Below are 22,218 nucleotides of genomic sequence, written 5' to 3'. Positions count from 1 at the left end.
TTTTATTATATATTCTGTTATAAATGTAATTTTATTTTTATTCTTTAACATTTGAAGTGAAGTTGATTATCATGGTATTCAGTTCTTTATTAAAAATAAGGTAAAAATATAAGCATTTAATATAACCAAAGACGTCACATCAAAATTGATAGAAATTTCATTGTAATTCGTTATTTGTCATGGGATAACATTTGCCAGTTTATTAGAAAAACAGCCTTAATAACTAAAAGACATGCAAAGGATATATCAGTTTTTAGTGTGGTATTTTATTTTCTCTTTCATTTTATTAAAAATTAATAGAGATGTAAGCGCTGTTGAGAGGATTTAAAACCCTTCACATATACAAGATCTCAACTGGGGAGGCCTCCAGAGAAGGGTCCTGAAGCAGGATGATGGAGAGCTCGCTTTGCAGGGGTAGAACTGGTTGCTGTGTGTGTGTGTGTGTGTGTGTGTGCTGTTTTTCAGTTAGAGCTAAACTAGCCAGATGAAAATTCTCAGAGACGCTATAAAAAAAAGATAAAAGGTTTTAAGACATAACCGTGGAGACTGAAGAACTATGAGAGGTCCAGTCCAAACAGGAAGTAGGGAAGCGTGAGGCCAAGCTGCCGGAAACATGAATTCCGTGTGAACTGAACGGTCATCGCATAGCAAAGAAAGGCTGACTCTGAAAGGACTTAAATTTTATCAGATGAAAATGTGAAATAAAAGCAACGGTTAGAGGGTTAGAGGTAAAGGCACTTGCCAGGAAGCCTGGTTACATGGGCCCACAGGTAGGCAGGGGAGAGCCAGCTCTTCTGAGTCGCCCTCTGACCTCCACACATGCGCTGTGGCATGTGTACATTCATACAAACACGCGAAGTAGTCATTTGAGAGCATCAATGAAAACCCGACGGCCCATACATGGAGGCCGGAGTTGGTGACTGCCTGATCCTGTTCTCACGTGGCATCAGACTAAAGGTGAAGCCAGCGGTGGAAGCTTTAAGTTGAGCTTCTCCCTGGACGCTCCACTCACTGACTGAAAGCGCTAAGTTACAGGTCAGCACTGTACTGACGCCCTTGTCGCTAAAGTGGGGGCTGCAGCACACAGTCTCCGCCCTTAACTCGCTCTGATGTCTATGGACATGGAAAAACCTGTTTGTAAACGTCCATAGTAAAGAGCTGCCTTATTTGTTTACTGGGGAGAGAAAAGCATTTTCATGAGGAGTGGGGAGGAAGTTTTATATTAACTTCTTTGTGGTTCTCTTACTTTTGACGTTCTGGAATTTATTTTCAAATTTTTATTTATGTGTATGAAGATCTTTGTGGACATGTGCCATGTGTCAGCAGAGGCCAGAAGAGCACATAGCATACCCTGAACCCCTACTCATTCCTCCAGTCCTACAAATTATTTTTTTTTAACATGCCATTAAAGTTTTTGCATGATTTACTTTTTAAAACGTAGAATGTTGGGGCTGGACAGATGGCCCAGTGGTTAAGAGTGCCTACTGCTCTAGCAAAGAACCCAGCTGTGTTCCCAGCACCACACCAACTCACACGTGTGTGACCCCACCTTCAGGGTGCTCAACACAGCCTCCCTCATTAGGCATATATGCTCATGGTGCAAATATACTCATACACACACATACAAATTAAAGAATAAAAATATGAACATTACCTTTCCTTGTTTTTTATTTGGTTAAATTCAATGGTTTTCTTTCAGTTATTCTCTTAATTCTGGTTCATATTTAGTGGCTTTTCACACTAATTTGTAAATGTCCTTTACCTAAGACCATTGATTCATGGTTATGCTTTTTTAAAATAGTTTCTGCTTTTGTTTAATGCATTTGAATTGGGTCTTTAAAAAGCATTTTAAAAGGTCACATGTTAAATTTTACAATTCTGTTTCTGGTGGAGTGAATTCTACTGCTTTCTCTAGTCTCATGGGGGAAAGGGGCTTTTTTTCTTCTCGCTCTACTTCTAGAAAGAGGTAGAATGATGGATCTGGTTGGTGAGATTCTGAACTCTTGTGCACTCTAGATTCAGTCTTTAGAAGGTGTGACCTCTGAACTCTGCGGAGCACAGGGAGCAGCTTTGAACAGGACAGCTTGAGTGGGCTGTCTACGGAGCCTGGAGGCTAATTAATTCCTGAGATGCTGGAAATGTGGCTCGCCAGTTAAGAGTGCTCGGCTTGTGTAGGACCGACACCCTTAAGCTGGCTCACAGCCATCTTTACCTCTGGTCCCACAGGATCTGATGTCATTTTCTAGACTCTACAGGCACCAGGCATGCATGTGGCACTTATACATACACATGAAATCAATCTCTTCAGAAAGGTTATAAAACAACTCCACAAGCTGAATCCCCAGGATGTCGGCACCGAGGATGCATCGAAGCCCTGCTCCCCAAGCAGTCTTAGCACACACGCGCTCTCAGCTCCCTTTTCTCCTGAAGAAGCCTACTCTTGGCAAGAGAGGGCACATCACCTCTCAGTAAAGGCTCTCCTCATCCTTTCTCTACAATAAAAACGCAGCCATGTATGCCACCTAGTCTTTGTCATTCATTTAAAAATGCTTCTCGTACAATTTTATTTTAAAATAAATTAGAGCTGACATAATGTAAGATGTGTCAGGGATCATATCTAATGACTTGTATCCTTTTGTCTGTGAAATTCAGGATAACCTGAGTTTTTGGTGTGTGTGTGCGCACATAGTGGTACATGCATGTGTTTGTATGAGGATACCTGTGCATGCGGAGGTCATAGGTCAGCACTGAGTGAATTGGTTGATTCTTAATCAACCTCCACGTAGTTTTTTGAGAGTCTCTCACTCAGCTTCAAGCTCATCCGTTCAGCCGTGCTGGCTGCCCAGGGCACCCCGGGCCTCTGCCCATCTCTGTGTCTATCTCCCCCAGTGATGGGGTTACACATTCGTGTGACCCAGCTTTTGCACAGGTGCCGAGTATCTGAAAACTCGGGTCTTCCTGCTTGGACTGCAGGCACTTTACCCACTGAGCTGCTCCCTCAGCCCTTGTGTTAACTGGGCTTACACAGTTGCTGGCAGTGAACCTTTGAAACAGATGAGTGATTCTGTTTGAAGGAGAAGCTCATGAGGTTCCATCCCACCTGAGGAATTACTGGCAGTTGGTGGCTACTGGAAGAGGAAGAGTCATTTTTCTCTGAAGGTGTGGGTGCTGGTTCATTGTCCCACAGCTATGCAGGCAACACAAAATGGACTCAGTGGTTTATTTAAAAAGGAAGAGAAGGCCATGAATTTGGGAGGGAGAACCAATGGGGGTAATCCGGATTAGTTTGAGGGATGGGTATAATCAAAACACATTGTACATGTATAGTTTCTCAATGAATAAATAAAACTATATTCGAATGCTTCAGCTCATTTTGGTAATATTCAAAGGTTTTCTGCTTTATTTGCTAGACTAAATCCAGGGCTAGAATAAGTAAGAAAAAGAAAGCCAATGCTTACATTTCCCATTTGTACTTTATATCCTCCTTTTCATAGACACTTGTTTAAAAAGATTTAAAAATCATTTTGCACTTTGGTAAGGACAATAATAAGTATGTCTTGTTAAAATTAAATAAGATAGAGGAGTAATCAACACTGCTTTTAAATGTTTGGTAAAGATGGAAAACCAGAAAGAGAAAAAAATAAAATTATTTTATTATCATACTTAATTTTATGTATCATTTACTAAAACCATTTAATTTCTTTTTAGTAAATATAGCTTTCCAGTTGCTCGGTTTGAGCGTTTATGGCTAGTTCTCTTGCCTGAGACTGTCCCTCGACTTGAGGTCTTCATTTTGATCTGTTTGGTTTTAGACCACAATCACAGAGAGAAACCCTGTCCACGGGGATTTAAGCCAGGGCCACCACCTCTGCTTCCGCTTGGATTCATGGGAGAGCTGGACATGGTCTGCGTGCCCCTCCCTCGCTCACACTTCTCAGGCTTCACAGCACATGCTCTCCCTTTCCTCCCACCAAACTGTACACAGTCTAGTCTGTTGCCTTCTGGTACTTGTTGCTGAAGTGAGAAAACAGCCTGGCTTACTCTCCGCCTCAGTGCAGTCTGTGCTTTCTCTTTGCATGTAGGTGGCTATCTCTCTTTATAAACTATTCTATAACTTCCAATGAGTTATCAAAATATGTATCTGTCCTTATTAATTTTTACTAGAGCAGGAAAGCTATTTTATTTTCAGTTTTAAGATAATTTTAGGGCCAATAAAGGTTTCCTGAGATAATTCTGACCTTTGCCCTCGTCCCCACTATGGTGTAGTCTTCCCCAGAGACTCCCCGTTGATGGTAGTCTCACTGCCTTCACTCTTAGTCTTCCTTTTGCAGTTTGAGACCTTATTCAGGTCTGATATAGACATCACAGATGCACATTTACATTGTGGTAATTACTCTCTTTCAGGAAAGCAGTCTTTAAGCAGAATTTCCAGATCTAGGATGCAAAGATCAACATGCCAAGAACTGACCCCTCTAGTTAGCGTCTCTGAAAAGTCACAGTCCTTTGGAGGCTCCATGCAAAGCCATCAGGTGGGTGCTAGGGACAACTGACCCTAACTGACAATGACCCAATCATTCTCTCGGGGCAACGAGAGGTTGGCGTTTTCCCAACTCTGAAGCCTCCATTGCCAGTCTTGCTATCTAGATGCCAGCTCCTGTCCACAGTCCTCCTGCCCCTTCCAGTCATGCAGGGGAGCAGAAGGTCCTGAGTGCTCAGCTGGCTTGCATCAAGGCTCTGCCATGTCCAGTTGCTACTGTGTTGGGTCCTGAGTATACCAGGAGGATAAAGACACTTCCTGAATCACACAACAGCCTATAAAATAGAGGGGTCTGAGCCTGCATTGTCCTCCCTGCCTCAGTGGGCCCTCTCTTAGGGATGCAGCAGGAGTAAGGCGCTGCTAGAAACTTTACCATGGCCTCTCACTAGCAGGACAGCTGTCCCAGCAAGCTAACTGTCTGCCCAGGCACACACAGCACTCTTCTGCACGAGAGTCCAAACTAGGGTCAGCTGAATTGCCCAAACTGTGTGACAAGTGTCCACGGATAATGTGACTTCAGGGGTCAATGCCTCTCAGGAGTCACCAGGAGGTCAAGGCTGGCAGCCAGCGTAGAATTCTTTGTGTGTGAGAGAGGAGGAAAAGGGAGGGAGAGGAAAAAAGAGAAAGAAAGGAGGGAGAGAGGCAGAAAGAGAGAAACTGAGGGAGGAGGAAGAGAGAGAGAGAGAGAATCTGACTGGCTGGATGGCTGGCTGACTGACTGATTGACTGACTGACTGACTGAAGGAAGTTACCTGGGACTGACTGACTGATGGAAATCACCCAGGGTGTGATAGGTACTTTAATGACAGGAAGTTGAACCACCCTGCCCCTAATAAAATTTGTGATAAAAAAGAATCACAGTGGGGACATTCCTTAATTGAATTTTAATTCAATTTTTTATTCCTCAGGATCTTTAATGAATGGGAGGCTGAGGGATGGCTTAGTCAGTAAAATGCTTGCCATACAAGCTTGAGGATTTGACTTGGATCCCCAGAACTCAGGTGAAAAAGTTGTTCTGGGTCCTGGGGAGATAGCTGAGTGGGTAAACTGAGGGCCACCCAAGTGGGAAGATCGCTCCAGTATTCACGCAAATGTGTGGTACCCATGGAGGCCCTCCTTAACCTCATGCTGGGAAGGCAGAGACAGGGCATCACTGGGGTAGGAGGGCTAGCTAGACTAGCTGAATTGGTGAGTTCTGGGTTCAAGAATAATTGAGGTGAATACTTGACATCGAGCTCAGACACAAATATGTGTGTATACAAATACAACCCCCCCCCCACATGCACACATACCACGCACACACATACACATGAAAAACAAAGCTGAGTATAGTGGTACATGCGTGTGATGTCAGCATTGTGGAGCCAGAGACAGGTGCATCCCAGTCCTGCTGGCTAGTCACTGTAGCCTAACGAGCAAGTTCCAGGCCAGTGAGAGCCACTGTCTCCAAACCAAGGAACAACACCCAGTGCTTACTTCAACACTCGTGTGTTTATGGCCCCACACATATGCGCAGCCCCCCCCCCACGCACACGCACACACACATGCACACACACATGCACACACACATGCACACACACACGCACACACACACACATTAAAAACAGACAGATGATGAGTCGTCTCTCACCATCAGCATACAGGTATAGGTGAGAGTGGCAGTTCTACATCTTCTCCATGGAATCAAAATGGTGGAGGGACAGACTGTTAGTGGCATGCTCTCCCCACCACTGAAAGACCTGACTTCTGCTCCTGCATGAGCTGGTGGTCATCCTGGTAGGTTTTCATAATGGTCCTGCAGATGTCTGGCCTCCATCTGTCAGACTGGCAGTCAGCAATCAGTTCCAGGATTTGAACTGAAGTGAGCCAGGCATGAAGGCTCTCTCATTCTTCCAAAGTTTCCCAGTCACTGGAAGAATTTGGGGTCAATGTTGCAAAGTCCAATCACCCTTAATTCAATCTCTTTGCCGACATCATGGCAGTCAGCCTTCTGGAGAGGAAAACATGCCTTCCTGAGCTCTTTTTCCGAGAGTTTCCCTGGCTTATCTCTGTGTAAACCAGAGTGACTCAACATTTGTCACTCAAGAGAATTGCCCTTCTTGCCTCCTACATCAGTCAGTAGCTGATCTTGAGTCTGGGGTGAAATGGACTGAATCATGGAATGCTAGGAAATGGTCCTTGGAAGCCACCCACTGGAACTAAGAGAGAAGAGACAGGCCATGGAAATGCAAGGTGGGCTGAGGTGAAGGTTAACTTGTCTGGTGCTGACCCTTTTAATCTAGTCCACCAAAAAAGAGGCTGGTCTCTACCCAGATCCATGGAAACAAGCTAGTCTTCTTGCAATTAGTCTAGTGGGCAAAAAGCCAGGCTTGGATCAGTAACTAAGTCAGTGGTGGAAAATGGGAAGAGCAGCTGTTTCCTTCACCAATGCTGCGGGCTTGCACCTCCCCCACTCCCTCTCCCTACCAGTAGTGTTGCTGCAACTGCAAGCAGGGCCATTCATTGTGTGACGACAGAGAAAAGGCTGGTGTTGCCAAGCTGGGGATGGAAGTTCAAGTTGGCTTTGTGTCCTGAGCCTCAGCCCACCCAAAAGGAGGAGCTGGCCCTTCCCTGTGGTCACATCTTCTCTCTCCCAGGTCTAACTCAGGGTCCTTCTAGTCCTTCAAGAACTGCCTCAGAATCTATGAGCACATCTCCTCTTGCTCTAGTATCTGGGTACTTTCTGCAGGGCCTACCAGATGCAGTATGGATGCGCCTTGCCCCTGTGTCCTGGCTGTGTAAGAGTCTTACAAATAAAGATCAGGATTCTGCTTCACAGACCTTGAAAGAAAAACTCTCAACTTCATATGGAGAGACAAAAAACCCAGAATTTCCAAAACAATCCTGTGCAACAACAGATTGTCTAGAGGTATCTCCATCCCTGATCTCAAGCTGTACTACAGAGAAATAGTAATAAAAACTGCATGGTTCTGGCATAGAAACAGAAAGGAGGATCAGTGGAATCGAATAGAAGACCCAGAAATAAACCCACACACCTACAAATACTTGATTTTTGACAAAGAAGCCAAAACCATTCAATGGAAAAAATACAGCATCTTCAGCAAATGGTGCTGGTCCAACTGGATGTCTACATGCAGAAAAACGAAAATAGATCCATATTTATCACCCTGCACAAAACTAAAGTCCAAGTGGATCAAAGACCTCAGCATAAAACCAGATACTCTAAATCTGTTAGAAGAAAAAGTGGGGAACAGCCTTAAACTCATTGGCACAGGAGACAAGTTCCTGAACAGAACACCAACAGCACAGGCTCTAAGAGCAACAATCAATAAATTGGACCTCATGAAACTGAAAAGCTGTAAAGCAAAGGACACCGTCATCAAAACAAAACGACAGCCTACAGACTGGGAAAGGATCTTCACCAACCCTATATCTGACGGAGGGCTGTCAGATATCCATAATATATAAAGAACACATAAAGTTAAAAAGCAATAAATCAAGTAATCCAATTAAAGAATGGGGTATGGAGCTAAACAGAGAATTCTCTGTAGAGGAATATAGAATGACAGAGAAACACTTAAAGAGATGCTCAATGTCCTTAGCCATCAGAGAGATGCAAATCAAAACGACCCTGAGATTTCACCTTATACCCATCAGAATGGCTAAGATAAAAAAAAAAAAACCCTCAAGTGACAACACATGCTGGAGAGGTTGTGGAGAAAGGGGAACCCTCCTCCACTGCTGGTGGGAATGTAAACTTGTACAACCACTTTGGAAATCAGTCTGGTGCTTTCTCAGACAATTAGGAATAGTGCTTCCTCAAGACCCAGCTGTACCACTCCTAGGCATATATCCAAAATATGCTCAAGTATACAACATGGGCATTTGCTCAACCATGTTTGTAGCAGCTTTATTCGTAATAGCCAGAACCTGGAAACAACCCAGATGTCCATCAATGGAGGAATGTATAGAGAAATTGTGGTACTTTTACGCAATGGAATACTACTCAGCAATTAAAAAAAAGGAAATCATGAAATTTTCAGGCAAATGATGGGGTCTAGGAAAGATAATCCTGAGTGAGGTATCCCAGAAGGAGAAAGACACACGGTATATACTCACTTATAAGTGGGTACTAGACCTATAAGATAGGATAAATATACTGAAATCTATCCACCTAAAGAAGATAAACAAGAAAGAGGACCTGGAGTAAGATGATCAATCCTCACTTAGAAAGACAAATGGGATGAACATTGGATGTAGGAGAAAACAAGTAACAGGACAGGAGCCTACCACAGAGGGCCTCTGAAAGACTCTACCTAGCAGTGTATCAAAGCAGATTCTGAGACTCATAACCAAACCTTCCGCAGAGTGCAGGGAATCATATGAAAGAAGGGGGAGTTAGTATGACCTGGAGAGGACAGGAGCTCCACAAGGACCAAATATATCTGGGCACAGGGGTCTTTTCTGAGACTGTGTCTCCAACCAAGGACCATGTATGGATATAACCTAGAACCCCTGCTCGGATGTAGCCCATGGTAACTCAGTATCCAAGTGGGTACCCTAGTAAGGGGAACAGGGACTATTTCTGACAGGAACTCAATGGTGGGCTCTTTGACACCCCCCCTCTGAGGGAGAAGCAGCCTTGCTAGGCCACAGAGGAGGACATTGCAGCCAGTCCTGATGAGACCTGATAAGCTAGGGTCAGATGGAAGGGGAGAAGGACCTCCCCCATCAGTGGACTTGGAAAGGGGCAGGAAAGAGATGAAGGAGGGAGGGTGGGATTGGGAGGGAATGAGGAAGGGGGCTACAGCTGAGATACAAAGTTAATAAACTGTAACTAATATTAAAAAATAAAAATTTAATTAAAAAAAGATCATGATTCTGAAAGCAGATGCAGCCATTGACTGCTGTAAGAGTCAGTCAGCACCCAGTTCCTCCAGGCCTGCTGCTCCGCCATGAGTTTGCAGATTCTTCCACTGGAGGGTGGGCCTGCCCACCCTCAGCCAATGGGAGCCAGGGCACACTTTATACTCAGCCATCCTTCCTTAGCAGCAGTGGGGACTTGAGTCTCTTTGTTGTATTTGACTTGGCCAAGAGGCTCCGGGTGAGAACTGGTCCCATTTTTGCCTGTGGGCTGCACATTAACCCTGACTGCAACCATGTGCCCAGTCTCTGACAATGGCATCTGCTTTTGTTCCTCATTTGCTCTACAGTTCCCCAAGGGAGCTGGAGCCCGGCCCTGAACCATAGCCTGCTTGCTTGGGCCCTGACAGCCTGCCCGTTGCCATCTGCTGGCTAACATCCTCTAAACTTGAATGGGGCACCCATGGACTCAGGAGGCTGCCACCTGCCCAGAGCACAGCTGCTGCCTAGATGCTGCTGTGGGGCCTCCGTTCGCCTGTCTTCACCAATCAGATCAGAGGAGTGGAAGCAACGCCACCATGGCCTCAGCAGGGGTCTATAGCCAGGTGAGCTCCTCCATTCTAGCTGCGTTCACTGACGCTCTCTGAGTTTACTTCTCTTGTGAAAATTCTACCCCAGGCTGCAGAAGCTGCTCAGATAGTTCTCACCGGGCCCTCAATCTCAAGAATCAGCACCAAGGCTTGCAGGTTTATTTATGCTGCAATTACAATGTAGTTCTAGAGTTCAGGCACTGTTCCAAGGCACAGATCGCATAATTTTAGATCTGAGAAAAAGTGGTTCTGAACAGACACCAACTCTAGTGTACCTTCAAAGGCAAAGACTTTAAAGGATTTCAGAGATAAACATTAACTCTACCACAGACACAAGCACACTTTGTGGTGACACAGGGTGAGTGATGCAGAGGCCTGTTTCCTTGCAGCAGCTCCACTGGGATCACATGCCCCACACGCATCTTGGCCAGCCCATGTCTGTCATTGAAATGAGATGACCAACCACAGAGCTGTGCCGCTTCACATCGGGGGAAGGGCCACTCCCCAGAGCTGTGGCATGAATGAATGGCCAACGGAAACAGTAAGGCCAGTGATGGATAAATATGGTAATCGGAGATTCTGAAGCCCAGGAGGGCACACTCATCTAGTCAGCAAGACGACTGGAGACTGGTCACTCAACTGCGAATTTACTCAACATACTGGACTGTACATTTGGAAACAGCTGAGCTCCTGAGGACCAGGCTGCAGCCTTATTCACTGTGTTGCTTTGGGCACAAAGCCCTAGACTAGTATTTGATAAATGCACTGGTGCATTGATTATTGGGTAAGATTTGCTCAGTTGTAAGCTCATGACCACATGTAGTCTGTGGCAAAGACTTGCTTATTTAACGAATCCTCTATTTTGAGATATTATGAACTGTAATTGTAATGGAATGGTGTAATCCATTTTCTTAAATCCCCTTTCTCTGCTTCTTCTGAGCCACATCGCCGTGGAAGTGTTTTGGCCACATCCCTTCCTCCCACAGCCGGTGTCTCGGGGTGACTTAGACGCAGGCCTTTCCTTGTCCGCACACATACAGAGCTCGACTTCAAACTACAGACGCTGCTGTCTCTGCCCCTCCTCACAGCAGGCTGGTCCTCCTGCTCCCGGGGGAGCTCTGGTTCCTCTGTCAGAGTATGGCACATTATTTTTACCTGTCTAAATGCCAGCAATATCCACGCCTTATCAATACCTCTCCACTTCACCATGCGCCCCTTGAATGCAGCCAACAGGCTCTCGCAGCACAGGCTGGCATTGTCCAGCATCCCCCATGATGTTTGCATTGCCTGGCCTCTGACCACTCTGTGGTGCCAACCATGCTTTGGGGCACAACCCAACTTAGCGGTAGCTTCCTGGAGAGCAGAAACTAGTTTTTAATTTAATTTTGTTTCAAAGTCCTGTATCATCTTAGTCACAAAGTTTATATAAAATATAAAAAATTTATATAAAATATATACTATTTAAAATATATTACATACATTTCAATTTGGTCACCTTCCCAAAGAACCTGAGAGTTCAAATAGCAGGTTTATAAAATATTTTCACCTTCACCTACATACTTTTTTTGTATATTGTTTGCACATACCCTTTCATACATTTCTTAGATTTCTATGTGAAATCCTTGATCAATCATCATATAAAAACCTCTGTGACCATTTTTATATTTACTTTCGATTTTGGATTGTTTTATTATAACACTAAATACAAGGTTTTGTATAACAAAGCATTTCTTTCAGCAATTACTGTAAAGCCACAGCCAGGTGGAATCTGACTTACACAGTTTTGCTCTCTGCTCTGGGGAGGAGGAGCATTAGCAAATTCACAAGGAGACCTTTCATTTTCCCAAGCAGTTCTGTAAGGGAAAATTCTATTGCAAAACAGACAAAGAGGGTATCTATGACAGCAACAATGACACCAACACACCACACATATAAAAATGCTGGGACCTCATGAAGCTGAGAAGCTTCTGTGAAGAGAAGGACACTGTCCTCAGAACAAAACGACAGCCTACAGACTGGGAAATGATCTTCACCAACCCTATATCTGACAGAGGGCTAATATCCAGAATATACAAAGAATTCAAGAAGTTAAACAGCAACAAATCAGGTGATCCAATTTAAAAAATGGAGTACAGAGCTAAACAGAGAATTCTCAATAGAGGAATATCAAATGGCAGAGAAACACTTAAATGCTCAACATCCTTAGTCATAGAGGAAATGCAAATCAAAACAACCCTGAGATTTCACCTTACACTCATCAGAATGGCTAAGATAAAAAACTCAAGTGACAACACATGCTGGAGAGGATGTGGAGAAAGGGGAACCCTCCTCCACTGCTGGTGGGAATGTAAACTGGTACAACCACTTTGGAAATCAATCTGGTACTTTCTCAGACAATTAGGAATAGTGCTACCTCAAGATCCAGCTATACCACTCCTAGGCATATATCCAAAATATGCTCAAGTATACAACAAGGACATTTGCTCAATCATGTTCCTAGCAGCTTTATTCATAATAGCCAGAATCTGGAAACAACCCAGATGTTCCTCAACTGAGGAATGGATACAGAAATTGTGGTACATTTACACAATGGAATAATACTCAGCAATTAAAGACAAGGAAATCATGAAATTTGCAGGCAAATGGTGGGATCTAGAAAAGATAATCCTGAGTGATGTATCCCAGAAGCAGAAAGACATGCATGGTATATATACTCACTTATAAGTGGATATTAGGATAATCATACTAAAATCTGTACACCTAAAGAAGCTAAGCAAGAAGGAGGACCCTGGATAAGATGCTCAATCCTCAGTCAGAAAGGCAAATGGAATAGACATGGGCAGAAGGTGAAACAAGGAACAAGACAGAAGCCTACCACAGAGGGCCTCTGAAAGACTCTACTGATCAGGGTATTGAAGTAGATGCTAAGACTTATAGCCCATCTTTGGGCAGAGTGCAGAAAGAAAGAAGGGGGAGATAAAAAGACCTAGAAGGGTCTAGAGCTCCACAAGGAGAGTAACAGAACCAAAAATCTGGGCCCAGGAGTCTTTTCTGAGACCAACCAACCAACGTCCTCCAACCAAGGATCATTCATGGAGATAACCTAGAACCTATAGATGTAGCCCATGGCAGCTCAGTGTCCAAGTGGGTCCCCAAGTAAGGGGAACAGGGACTGTCTCTGGCATGAATTCAGTGGCCTGCTCTTTGATTACCTTCCCCTTGGGGTGGGGGGGGAAGCAGCCTTGCCAGACCACAGAGGAAGACAATGCACTAGTCCTGATGAGATCTGATAGGCTGGGGTCAGAGGGAAGGGGAGGAGGACCTCCCCTATCAGTGGACTGGGGGAAGGACATGAGAGGAGAAGAGGAAGGGAGGACAGGATTGGGAGCGATGAGGGAGGAGGCTACAGCTGGGATACAAAGTGAATAAATTGTAATAAATGAAAACATTTAAAAATAAATTTTAAAATGATGCACCATGTGACCTAGGAGGGAATGATTAAGGAAAATACACTGGCTGTTCTGGGCTAGCTGCTCCTGCGGGGGCCAGGAAAGAATTGTACAAGGAGTATTCTTCAAGAAACACTGAAGCTGACTCATTTGGGCACTTGCTTTTGCTTGTTGACTGCAATAATTTGCCTCCTTACATTCAGGTCCTTTTCTTACCTTTCACCTTGGTTTTGGTCTCAGGGCACCCCAAAACATCTCCAGAGAATGCCCACTCACCTTCTTCTTCAAAAAGTAGGCCCATATGTGCCTGTGCCTCTGCTTCCTTCTTCCCACCATCGAATTTGATGAGCTGAGCAATATTAAAACAGCGTTCATAGAAGTGATTCCTCACCCATTTGTCCTCAGCATTGTCGAAGTAACAGGCCAGAGCGTACAAATTGTCATACACATCATCATAGTATTCTTTACAAAGAAGAGAAGAACACACGTCAGTGCGCCAGAAACACGGCTAAGGACACTTTAACGTGAGACTGAGAATTACTTCTGCACTGTTCTTAAATGCATGACCAACTGTCTTGAAAGTTAAATCTAACGCCAACACCCATTTATTGTAATGACTAAAATCATCACGATCATCACGATGTGTGCATGAGACAAGCAGTGAATGATTTCCAAAAACGCAGACACAGTTGAAGTGGAGACTTGTTTGGTTGAGGTAGGGCTTGGTTATTCAACAGAAGCAGACAGTATCTGTTAGCGATGCTCTCCCCTGTAGGAGAGCAGGTATGTCAGAAAGTGTTTTCCAAAACACACCGACACACCTATTACTGAGCGGAGTTCCTGTGTGCATATGCCAGTGGGTAAAAGATCTCCGTTCCTTTTTACAAATGTGTATGGAAATATTTTCTGTGTTTTAGTGAATGGAGCTGTAATTTAAAATAGCCTTGCCATTATATACACAGAAATTTTTTTTAAAGTAATGAGTTGTAATTAGGTACTTTCCCAGGATTTCTTATTAAAGATTGCCTATTAGTTGAACTTTTTTTTTAATTTTATTTTTGTAACCACATCTGAATTCTTCACATTCTAAGCACTCTGCTCTCCTGTGGTGAATCACCAGCAGGCATCATCAAAAGATGAACGCTCACCGTGGGTTTATTATTCAGGTGCTACGGTCTCTACCTTAAAGAGGGGATTCACTGGTGAAGTCAGTTTGAGAAATACTATTGCTAATTTTCTCCATGTAGTGAAATGACACAGTACACCGAGGCAGACACAATGCTCTGATAAGTGCAGGGTCAGAGTGCTCCAGCCCAGTGCCAGCGAATCTGGAGTCTTCCAAACTTATTTAACTGGAGATCTTTCTCCATGTTTATACTTTGCATAAAACCCCTATCATGTGAAAGTGCACTTGGGTCCAACAGACTTTGCATGTATCAAACAAATGTCAGGGTTTTGTTCTGATAGTAGAATCTGGGGGTTGGGTTTTGTTTGCATGTATCAAACAAATGTCAGGGTTTTGTTCTGATAGTAGAATCTGGGGGTTGGGTTTTGTTTGTTTTGTAATAACATAATGGTTTATTTATAATAGTTAATTTCTCTTATTTAAATCATATTCTAAAGTTCATCAAAAGTTTATTTCATGTCAGTTCTGCAGTGTAGAATGCTTCCCATGGATAGATGACCCCCTCTCACTGCACTCACACTGAGAACCAGGATTTGGCTGCTCCTGTGTGCTGTTTTCCTGTCTTCATGGTCCACAGAAGCCAGCTGCTGGATAGGAAGACTCGCCTACTGACCGTGTAAAGGACCCAAGTGAAAGCGCACAGGGCCATGGACAGCACTGGCCTTTCTTAATGAGTGCTCTTGTGTTTTCCAGTCCCAATGTTGAGGGGAAAAATTAGAATGCCAAATTCTAGCACTTTCTTTTTTGCCTTTTTCAATGAAAACAACAATTCCTAATGTGGACCTAAAGATGTTAAATGACAAAGTCAAAGTCCTAATATAGAACTAAAAACATTAATTGACAAAGTCCACATATTTATATCAGAGACTAAGTATAGTGAGAATTCTGGAATTCTGTTTTGTTTTTTTTTAACACAGAACTATTATAAGAATGTCTTTCCTTTCTAATCCCAGGCGTGGGGCTATGAGATTACTTGCAGCAGCTGACTATGATTTGCCTCTTGCTCTAGCAGAGACGTGGTTTTGCCAGCTGTGGATGGTTTCTGTGACTGGGCATTTGGAATTCTGGGAACTTTTCAGAGGGGATATAAATGCTAGGGCCCTGAAAGGCATAATAGGTTGTTTGTTGCTGTTTGTTAAGTAGTCACTAGCAAAGAAACAACAAGAAATTAGATGTCCTGACAGTGAAGATCAAACTTACTCCAAGAAACTCAGTGCCCCTAATCAGCAGGAAGAGGTCCAATGGTAGCATCAACCCCTTTCAGAACCCCGACTTTATTCAAGGATCTCTTTCGTTTTCTCTCTATCATTTTTTCTCTCTTATCTAGTGTTAGCCGGGTGAAAGGGTGGAAGAAAGGAGTGGAGAAGGGTAGGAAAAAGGAACACACAAAGCAGCTAATGCTGGCTACAATTAAGTACTTAGTTTTTCTTAAATATTTTAAAATATTGAGTACTTAAGGCTTTAAACATAGTGTACTAACTTTATGAAAATATTAAAATATGGCCAAAGAATGCCTTAATTTTTTTTGTGGAAAATGGGAAATTAACTACTGAAATCATGATCATGGGTTGGGTAGTATTTTCCCTTTTCTTAAGTGTCTCACAATGTAGCTGAGGTTAACCTCAAGCTCAGCCAGCCTCCCGCCTCCCTGTCCCAAGAGCTGGAATTATAGCCCCAACAGCACGCTGCAGTGGTCAGCCTGCTGCCCCGTCAGTTAACCCTTTAGGCAGCTCTGTGGACCAGGCTGACCTGCACATTGTGTCTTACTGTATCAAATTCTCACTGTCACAGTTTGGGATCTTCTTTGGGGTGCATCCCGCACCCCAGCACTTTACCTTTCCTCTCCGCGGCCTCCGCCCTAGTCAGGAAGTGGTAGAAATTGTCCAACTTGTCCCTCTGCTGCTCCAGCGGCCTCTGCAACCAGAAGATGGCCTGCGCCTCCGCAGTTTTCCGCCGAAATTCCCACTGCTCCATCAGCGCGAAGAGCTCTGTGAAGGACTTGTGGTAGCCGTCGCGCAGCATGTCCACACAGATGCTCATCTTGTACGAGTTCCGGTGCCTGGGGACAGAGCAGAACACAGGCGGCTTTAGGCCAGGGAGGGGTTTCTAGCCTCTAAAACCAGCCGTCAAAGCATCCTTTGCTACGCGTCTTCCTCAGTGAGAGCAGGGAAAGTATCGGGAGACCTTTAGTGGCAACTTCAGTTTAGCGAAGGATGCTGGGAGCTTACCCAACATGGTTGTGTTAATGTAATTGCAACTCTGAAAAGGACAAATATGTTATTTAACTATTCAAAGCTCTTTCCACCCCACGCCCCAAACCAACCCACCTCTCAGCAACCAAGCAAGAAGACAGCAGGCAAACAGTAAGCCAGGCAAAAACGAAAGTAGGTAGTTTCCCTATCTATCATTGGAATCTGGCCAACTTCAGTCAATCATGCTTCTGCACCCAATATTTTATACAATTACTGAGATACCATACTAAGTATATATATATATGTAACTTTTCACAGGTAGAAGCGAAGTAATGGTTCGGAAATTTGATTAATGATAGAACTGATTGGCCTGCTCTTTGATCACTCCTCCTGAGGTGGGGGCAGCCTTACCCAGACCATAGATGGCAATGCAGTCACTCCTGATGAGATCTGATAGACTAAGATCAGAAGGAAGGAGAGGGAGACCTCCCCTATCAGTGGACTTGGGGAGGGGCATGCATGAAGAAGGGGGAGGGAAGGTGGGATTAGGAGGGGAGGAGGGAGGGGTTTATGGGAGATACAAAGTGAATAAAGTAATTAATAAAAGTTAAAAAATGATACATAGATAAACAAATAGAAATTCACTTCCTAGTTCTTCCCTTGGGAAGCTGAGACAGGAGGATTATTCATTTGCTATAAGCCTGTCTTAAAAGAGAAAACAGAATTAAAACCTCCCAAAACATACCTCATCATGGATACTTCCTCGAGTATTTATTCAGCAGGTGCCTGTTGGGCTCCTTATGATGAACTACCTAGTTTCTTTCATTTTCTTGGGTTTGTGTGATGTGCCTGTGAGCATGTGTGCATGCATTTTTGCACATGTGTGTAGGTACAAATGCATGCATGTGTGCCTTCACGTGAAAGCCTGCGGTGATGTCAGGAACCATCCGTGAATGCTCTTGAGCCTCAGTCTTGGGGGCAGAGCCTCTAAGTTAAACGCAGATTTCACAGATCTGGCTAGTTTTACTAGCCAGTTTGCCCTGGAAACGCCCCTCTGAGCTACAGTTAAAGGCAGGCAGCTACATTCCTTGGCATTTATGTGGGCTCTAGGGACCTGACCTTCAGTCCTCAAGCTTGCACAACAAGCAGCCTAACTACGGAGCCCAAGAACCGAGGCGACTCCACAGCCTCTCTTCCGCACACTCTTCCCAACCAGATTCAGTGCTCTCGAGAAACCTGTACAGCTGCTCCGGGAGGACACAGACAACAGCTAAGTGGGAGTGGTGGCACAGGCCTTTAATCCCAGCAGAGGAAGATGGATCTCTGTGAGTTCAGGGCCAGTTCGATCTACATACGGAGTTCCAGGCTAACCAGAGCTACATAGAGCAGAAAAAAGGAAAGAAAAGGACAAAGAAAGCCATGTGTGGCAGTCACTGTAAGATACAGTTTCATGTTAACCACTTTATGCTTTTTTTTTTTTTTTAAAGGAGACAATTCAGTGTTTAGAACAGTTGACCAAATGGGACACAACTGGGAATGCAGAGTTGAGTGCCAGTGGGATTTGTCTGACCACTCTGCCTTCCATTTCTTTTCCTGCGTAGAAGCCTGTATTAATGTCAGTCCTAACTGCACTTCCGGACCCCTCTAGGAGCCCATGAGATGAACGAAGTTTGTGCAAATACTCTGGGAAATACAAATCTTGTAGTACTTGGTTCTCGTCCCTTAGCCGTGTGTTAGATTCAACTATGGCGGTTCAGAAACAGAACAGAGTCCAGCTGCGCAGGCTCCGCCCATCAAGAGCTTCTTATGTGGTGGGCCTGCTTGGGGATGGAGGGGAACAGAGGGTGCGAGGCAATGGTCAAGCCTGGACTCCACGCCAGGAGCGATGGGGCTAGCTGCTGGGGGCTGGGCTGTGCGAACAGGGTGCTCCTGCAGTATCATGTCTGCGCTGTGGTGGGACCTGGGGTTCTTGAGCACGCTAGACTAGCGCTCTACCACTGCATCCACACAGCGGCCTCTGACACAAGAGCTTGAGCTTCCGCCCACCCCGCCCGACAGCCGGATTGTTGCAGACATAGCTGCGAAAGAGAATAAAGAAAACACCTCCCTACACCAAAAGACCAAGAGCAGCTGTGTGACTACAGGAGATTAAACGATACCCAACTTGGGCAGAGAGGAGTAACGCCGGGTTTCTTTTTCCCGGTACGTCCTCCAGCGGAAGGGTACAGGATGGAGGAGTCAGGGGTAGGACTTAACGGGATGGGTCCCCATTCTCTCCCCTCTTTCCCTCAAACACTACAGGATCTGGAAATGGAGCTCCTGTAACATGCAGTAGAACCTGGGGGGGGGGGCAGCTGCACCCATCTCTCTTCTGAGATGCTTGGAGGTAGGAGGCTGACGATCATCTCCTTGCTCACCTCCGTGAGCACGGAGCTTAAGAAACAGCTAACTGTCACGAAGCTCTAAGCAGAAGACAGCTGGCCCCTCAGTTTCGCAAGGACCTAGAATACCGGGGAGGAGCCAGCACATCCCAGGGCTTCTGTTGGCCGTGCTGAAGTTCAGTAGCATACAGACAGGGCCACCATTCCTGCCACCCTGTTTTCAAGCAGGGCAAGGTTTGTGTGCAGAGCGGCTGTGTAAAGGCTGCTCGTGAGGGCAGACACAATGACATTAGAGAGATCTGGCAGCTCAGGCCAGCTCAGCTGCAGAGCTGATGGCAGAGTTCAGCAAGGGCATCAGAGACAGTCACCTCTTCAGGACTTCAGAGTTCAGGAATGCATTCAGTGGGAGACTCTGCCTTCCAGTGTCTTAGAAAATCAAAGCTTCTAGATTTCGCTAATGCCACATAGCCAGAGCTCCGTTTGAGTGGCCTTGGCAGATTCAAGGCCGACATCTCCGGGATTATCTTGTTCTTTGTCTCTTGCTGGTAGCGATCAGGCTGCTACAACCCTAGACATCCTGTTCACTTTTACTTTTAAGATGAGAAGAGAGGAGAATGTGGGGGTGTCACAGCTCTGCCTTTATTTGTGGAGAAAACAAACCCATTCCTGTAAGGAGCAGATCGCCGTTCATGCCTCATTGGTTAGAACTGTGTCCAGCACGCCCCTGCTATGGTGCGAGCAGTCTGGAAACAAACTCTGCTATTGCTTGGCATCTTGCTCAAGAAGGGGAGAATGGCGACTGGGTGGTGAAATGCAAGGATAGTCACAATGTCCTTGCTCGAGGCCGGAAGGCCATGCTATCATGCTCTGTCCCCTCCCATGCCCAGGTAGCCAGGTAAGATCCAGTTACAACAGATGACAGACAAGCAATAAGTGATCTTTGAAAAGAGCACCAGAATGGCCTAGATATTACATCAGATATGCTTACATTAAAGATGTGTTTCTGACTTTTTGAAACTAAAACTGAACTTTCAGATACTTTTGTTTGCTGGGTCCAGTAATTCTGGCTCCTACAGTGCAATGTTTTTGTTTTGTTTTCCATTACAGGGGCATAGCACAAGGGGAAGCAGCTCTTGAATTTTGAGCAATCTGAAAGATCACTCTGCTCTGGCTTTAGCTGAGTGACAAGATTATGCTTTGACACTAGAGAGGATTAAGGCTGAGGGCCAGGGATTAAAATGAGGTTATATAAAGATAAAGACTTTCAATTTAGCAGCCTTGGGTTTGTGACTCTGAACTTCACCCTTGATCCAAGAGAAGGGAAGGAGGAGGATGAGCCCAGAAGCAGGGAGGAGACAGGAAGACTGCTGGTCCTGAATGAGAAAGCCTGTGGGCCTGGAAGCAGGGCAGAGGCGGTGCAGAAGTCGGGTCTAGGTGATGACATTTGGGTGGCCTGCTGACTGGATGTCACAGTGAAGCAGCAGATAGGATGACAACTAGTTATTTAGAATGATAGTGGATCGTTTTCTAAAGCGGGAAAACAAGTGGTTGAACAGACCTTAAAAATGGTTAACTGGAGTTTGGGGATCAGGGTACATGTGATCGGCAACCCAGAGGCAGTATTAGGGAGGCCTGAGAGGCTGGAGGCTGGAGCGCAAGAGATGGCACCTTTGCATGTTGGTGGCTGGAACGCAAGCCTTCTTGAAATGAGATGCATGTTGGTGACTCTCACCATGAGGGTGAGAGGACCTCCTGGGTCAAAAATAAATTTCCACCTAACTAGTTACCAAATATTCTCCCAATAAGGCCATTTCCATTTAGTCAAGATCAGCTGCCGCTCCTTCTGGCCACAAACCATGAAAATGCTTCTGGAGGCTAGACACTGATTATTTCTGAGATAGCTTTTAGCCTCCAAACATCCATGGGATACAGTCAACATCCATGTGAAAAATGTCTAGAGAATGTTTAAATGGCCATCCTTCACGAAGACTCTCTCATAGGTGATATTTCAGTATGTATCTATAGCTATGCTGACATTTCTGTTTCGCACATATGTTTACATGTGTGAACATACATATCACGAAAAGCCTTGTTATTAACACTTAAGATGAAGAAAAAATGATGCCACCTTACTAAATGGAATCATATTCAAACTTTCATAGTTGATGTAAAGTACTTATCTGCCCCAAATTTTTATTTTTAAAAAGAATTTGGTCAGTAAAACTTTTCATCAGTTCTCACCAGTATATTTGAACTCTTCAGGTTTTGTTTCTTTTTTATTATAATTTTTTATTTTTTAATATTAATTACAGTTTATTTACTTTGTGTGCCAGCTGTAGCTCTCTCCCTCATTCTCTCCCAATCCCACCCTCCCTCCCTCATCTCCTCCCATGCCCCTCTCTAAGTCCACTGATGGGGGAGGTCCTCCTTCCCTTCTATCTGACCCTAGCTTATCAGGTCTCACCAGGACTGGCTGCAATGTCCTCCTCTGTGGCCTTGCTAGGCTGCCCCTTGGTTTTCTGTTTCTTAATAGAGAACAGGGCTAAAGTTTACTGGCTTTGAGGAAATGTTTTTTTTTTTAAATGTAAAGACAATAGAATTTTGTCATTTTGATCTTATTTTCTTTGGACCAGTATGTTTTACTCCTCAGTTTCAGTGACACACCGAAACACTTGTAAATATTGGTCTAAATAAAAATATGCTGTTATTAGCATCAGAAGAGCAATGTGATCTGGGGCGTGAGAAGGTACTTGAGGCTTCCATGGCGTAGTGGCTCATTTCACATCAACACAACACAAGCTGGAGAGTCTGAGATGAGGGAGCCTCAGCGGAGGGAACACCGCCACAAGGTCCGGCCACCTGTGGGGCATTTTATCAATGCGTGGTTGATGCAGGAGGGCTGCCCCTGTGCGCAGTGTCACCCTGGGCACAGGCAGGCTGAGCAAGCTACGGAGAGCAAGCCGGAAAGTAGCACCCTCACAGCCTCCGCATCGCTCCTGCCTCCAGGTTCCCCCACTCCC

At 44.8% G+C, this 22,218-nt stretch overlaps 1 protein-coding gene across 3 annotated transcripts in view; it reads right to left on the bottom strand.

Moving 5' to 3' along the window:
* Nucleotides 1-22,218, bottom strand: part of Ttc29 (tetratricopeptide repeat domain 29) — a 187,679-nt gene that overhangs the window by 137,357 nt on the left and 28,104 nt on the right. For all 3 annotated transcript variants that reach the window (XM_060393192.1, XM_060393193.1, XM_021649657.2), the window contains exons 4-5: nt 16,461-16,684; nt 13,716-13,901 (exon numbers count right to left, since the gene is read on the bottom strand). In XM_060393192.1, the coding sequence (XP_060249175.1) occupies nt 13,716-13,901; nt 16,461-16,684 (410 nt within the window). The remainder of the gene's footprint in view (nt 1-13,715; nt 13,902-16,460; nt 16,685-22,218) is intronic.

This window comes from Meriones unguiculatus, chromosome 10, assembly GCF_030254825.1.
Source record: "Meriones unguiculatus strain TT.TT164.6M chromosome 10, Bangor_MerUng_6.1, whole genome shotgun sequence".
Lineage (NCBI taxonomy): Eukaryota > Metazoa > Chordata > Mammalia > Rodentia > Muridae > Meriones > Meriones unguiculatus.
Note: the sequence above shows the minus strand (reverse complement) of the source record. Positions and strands in the feature narration are given on the sequence as shown.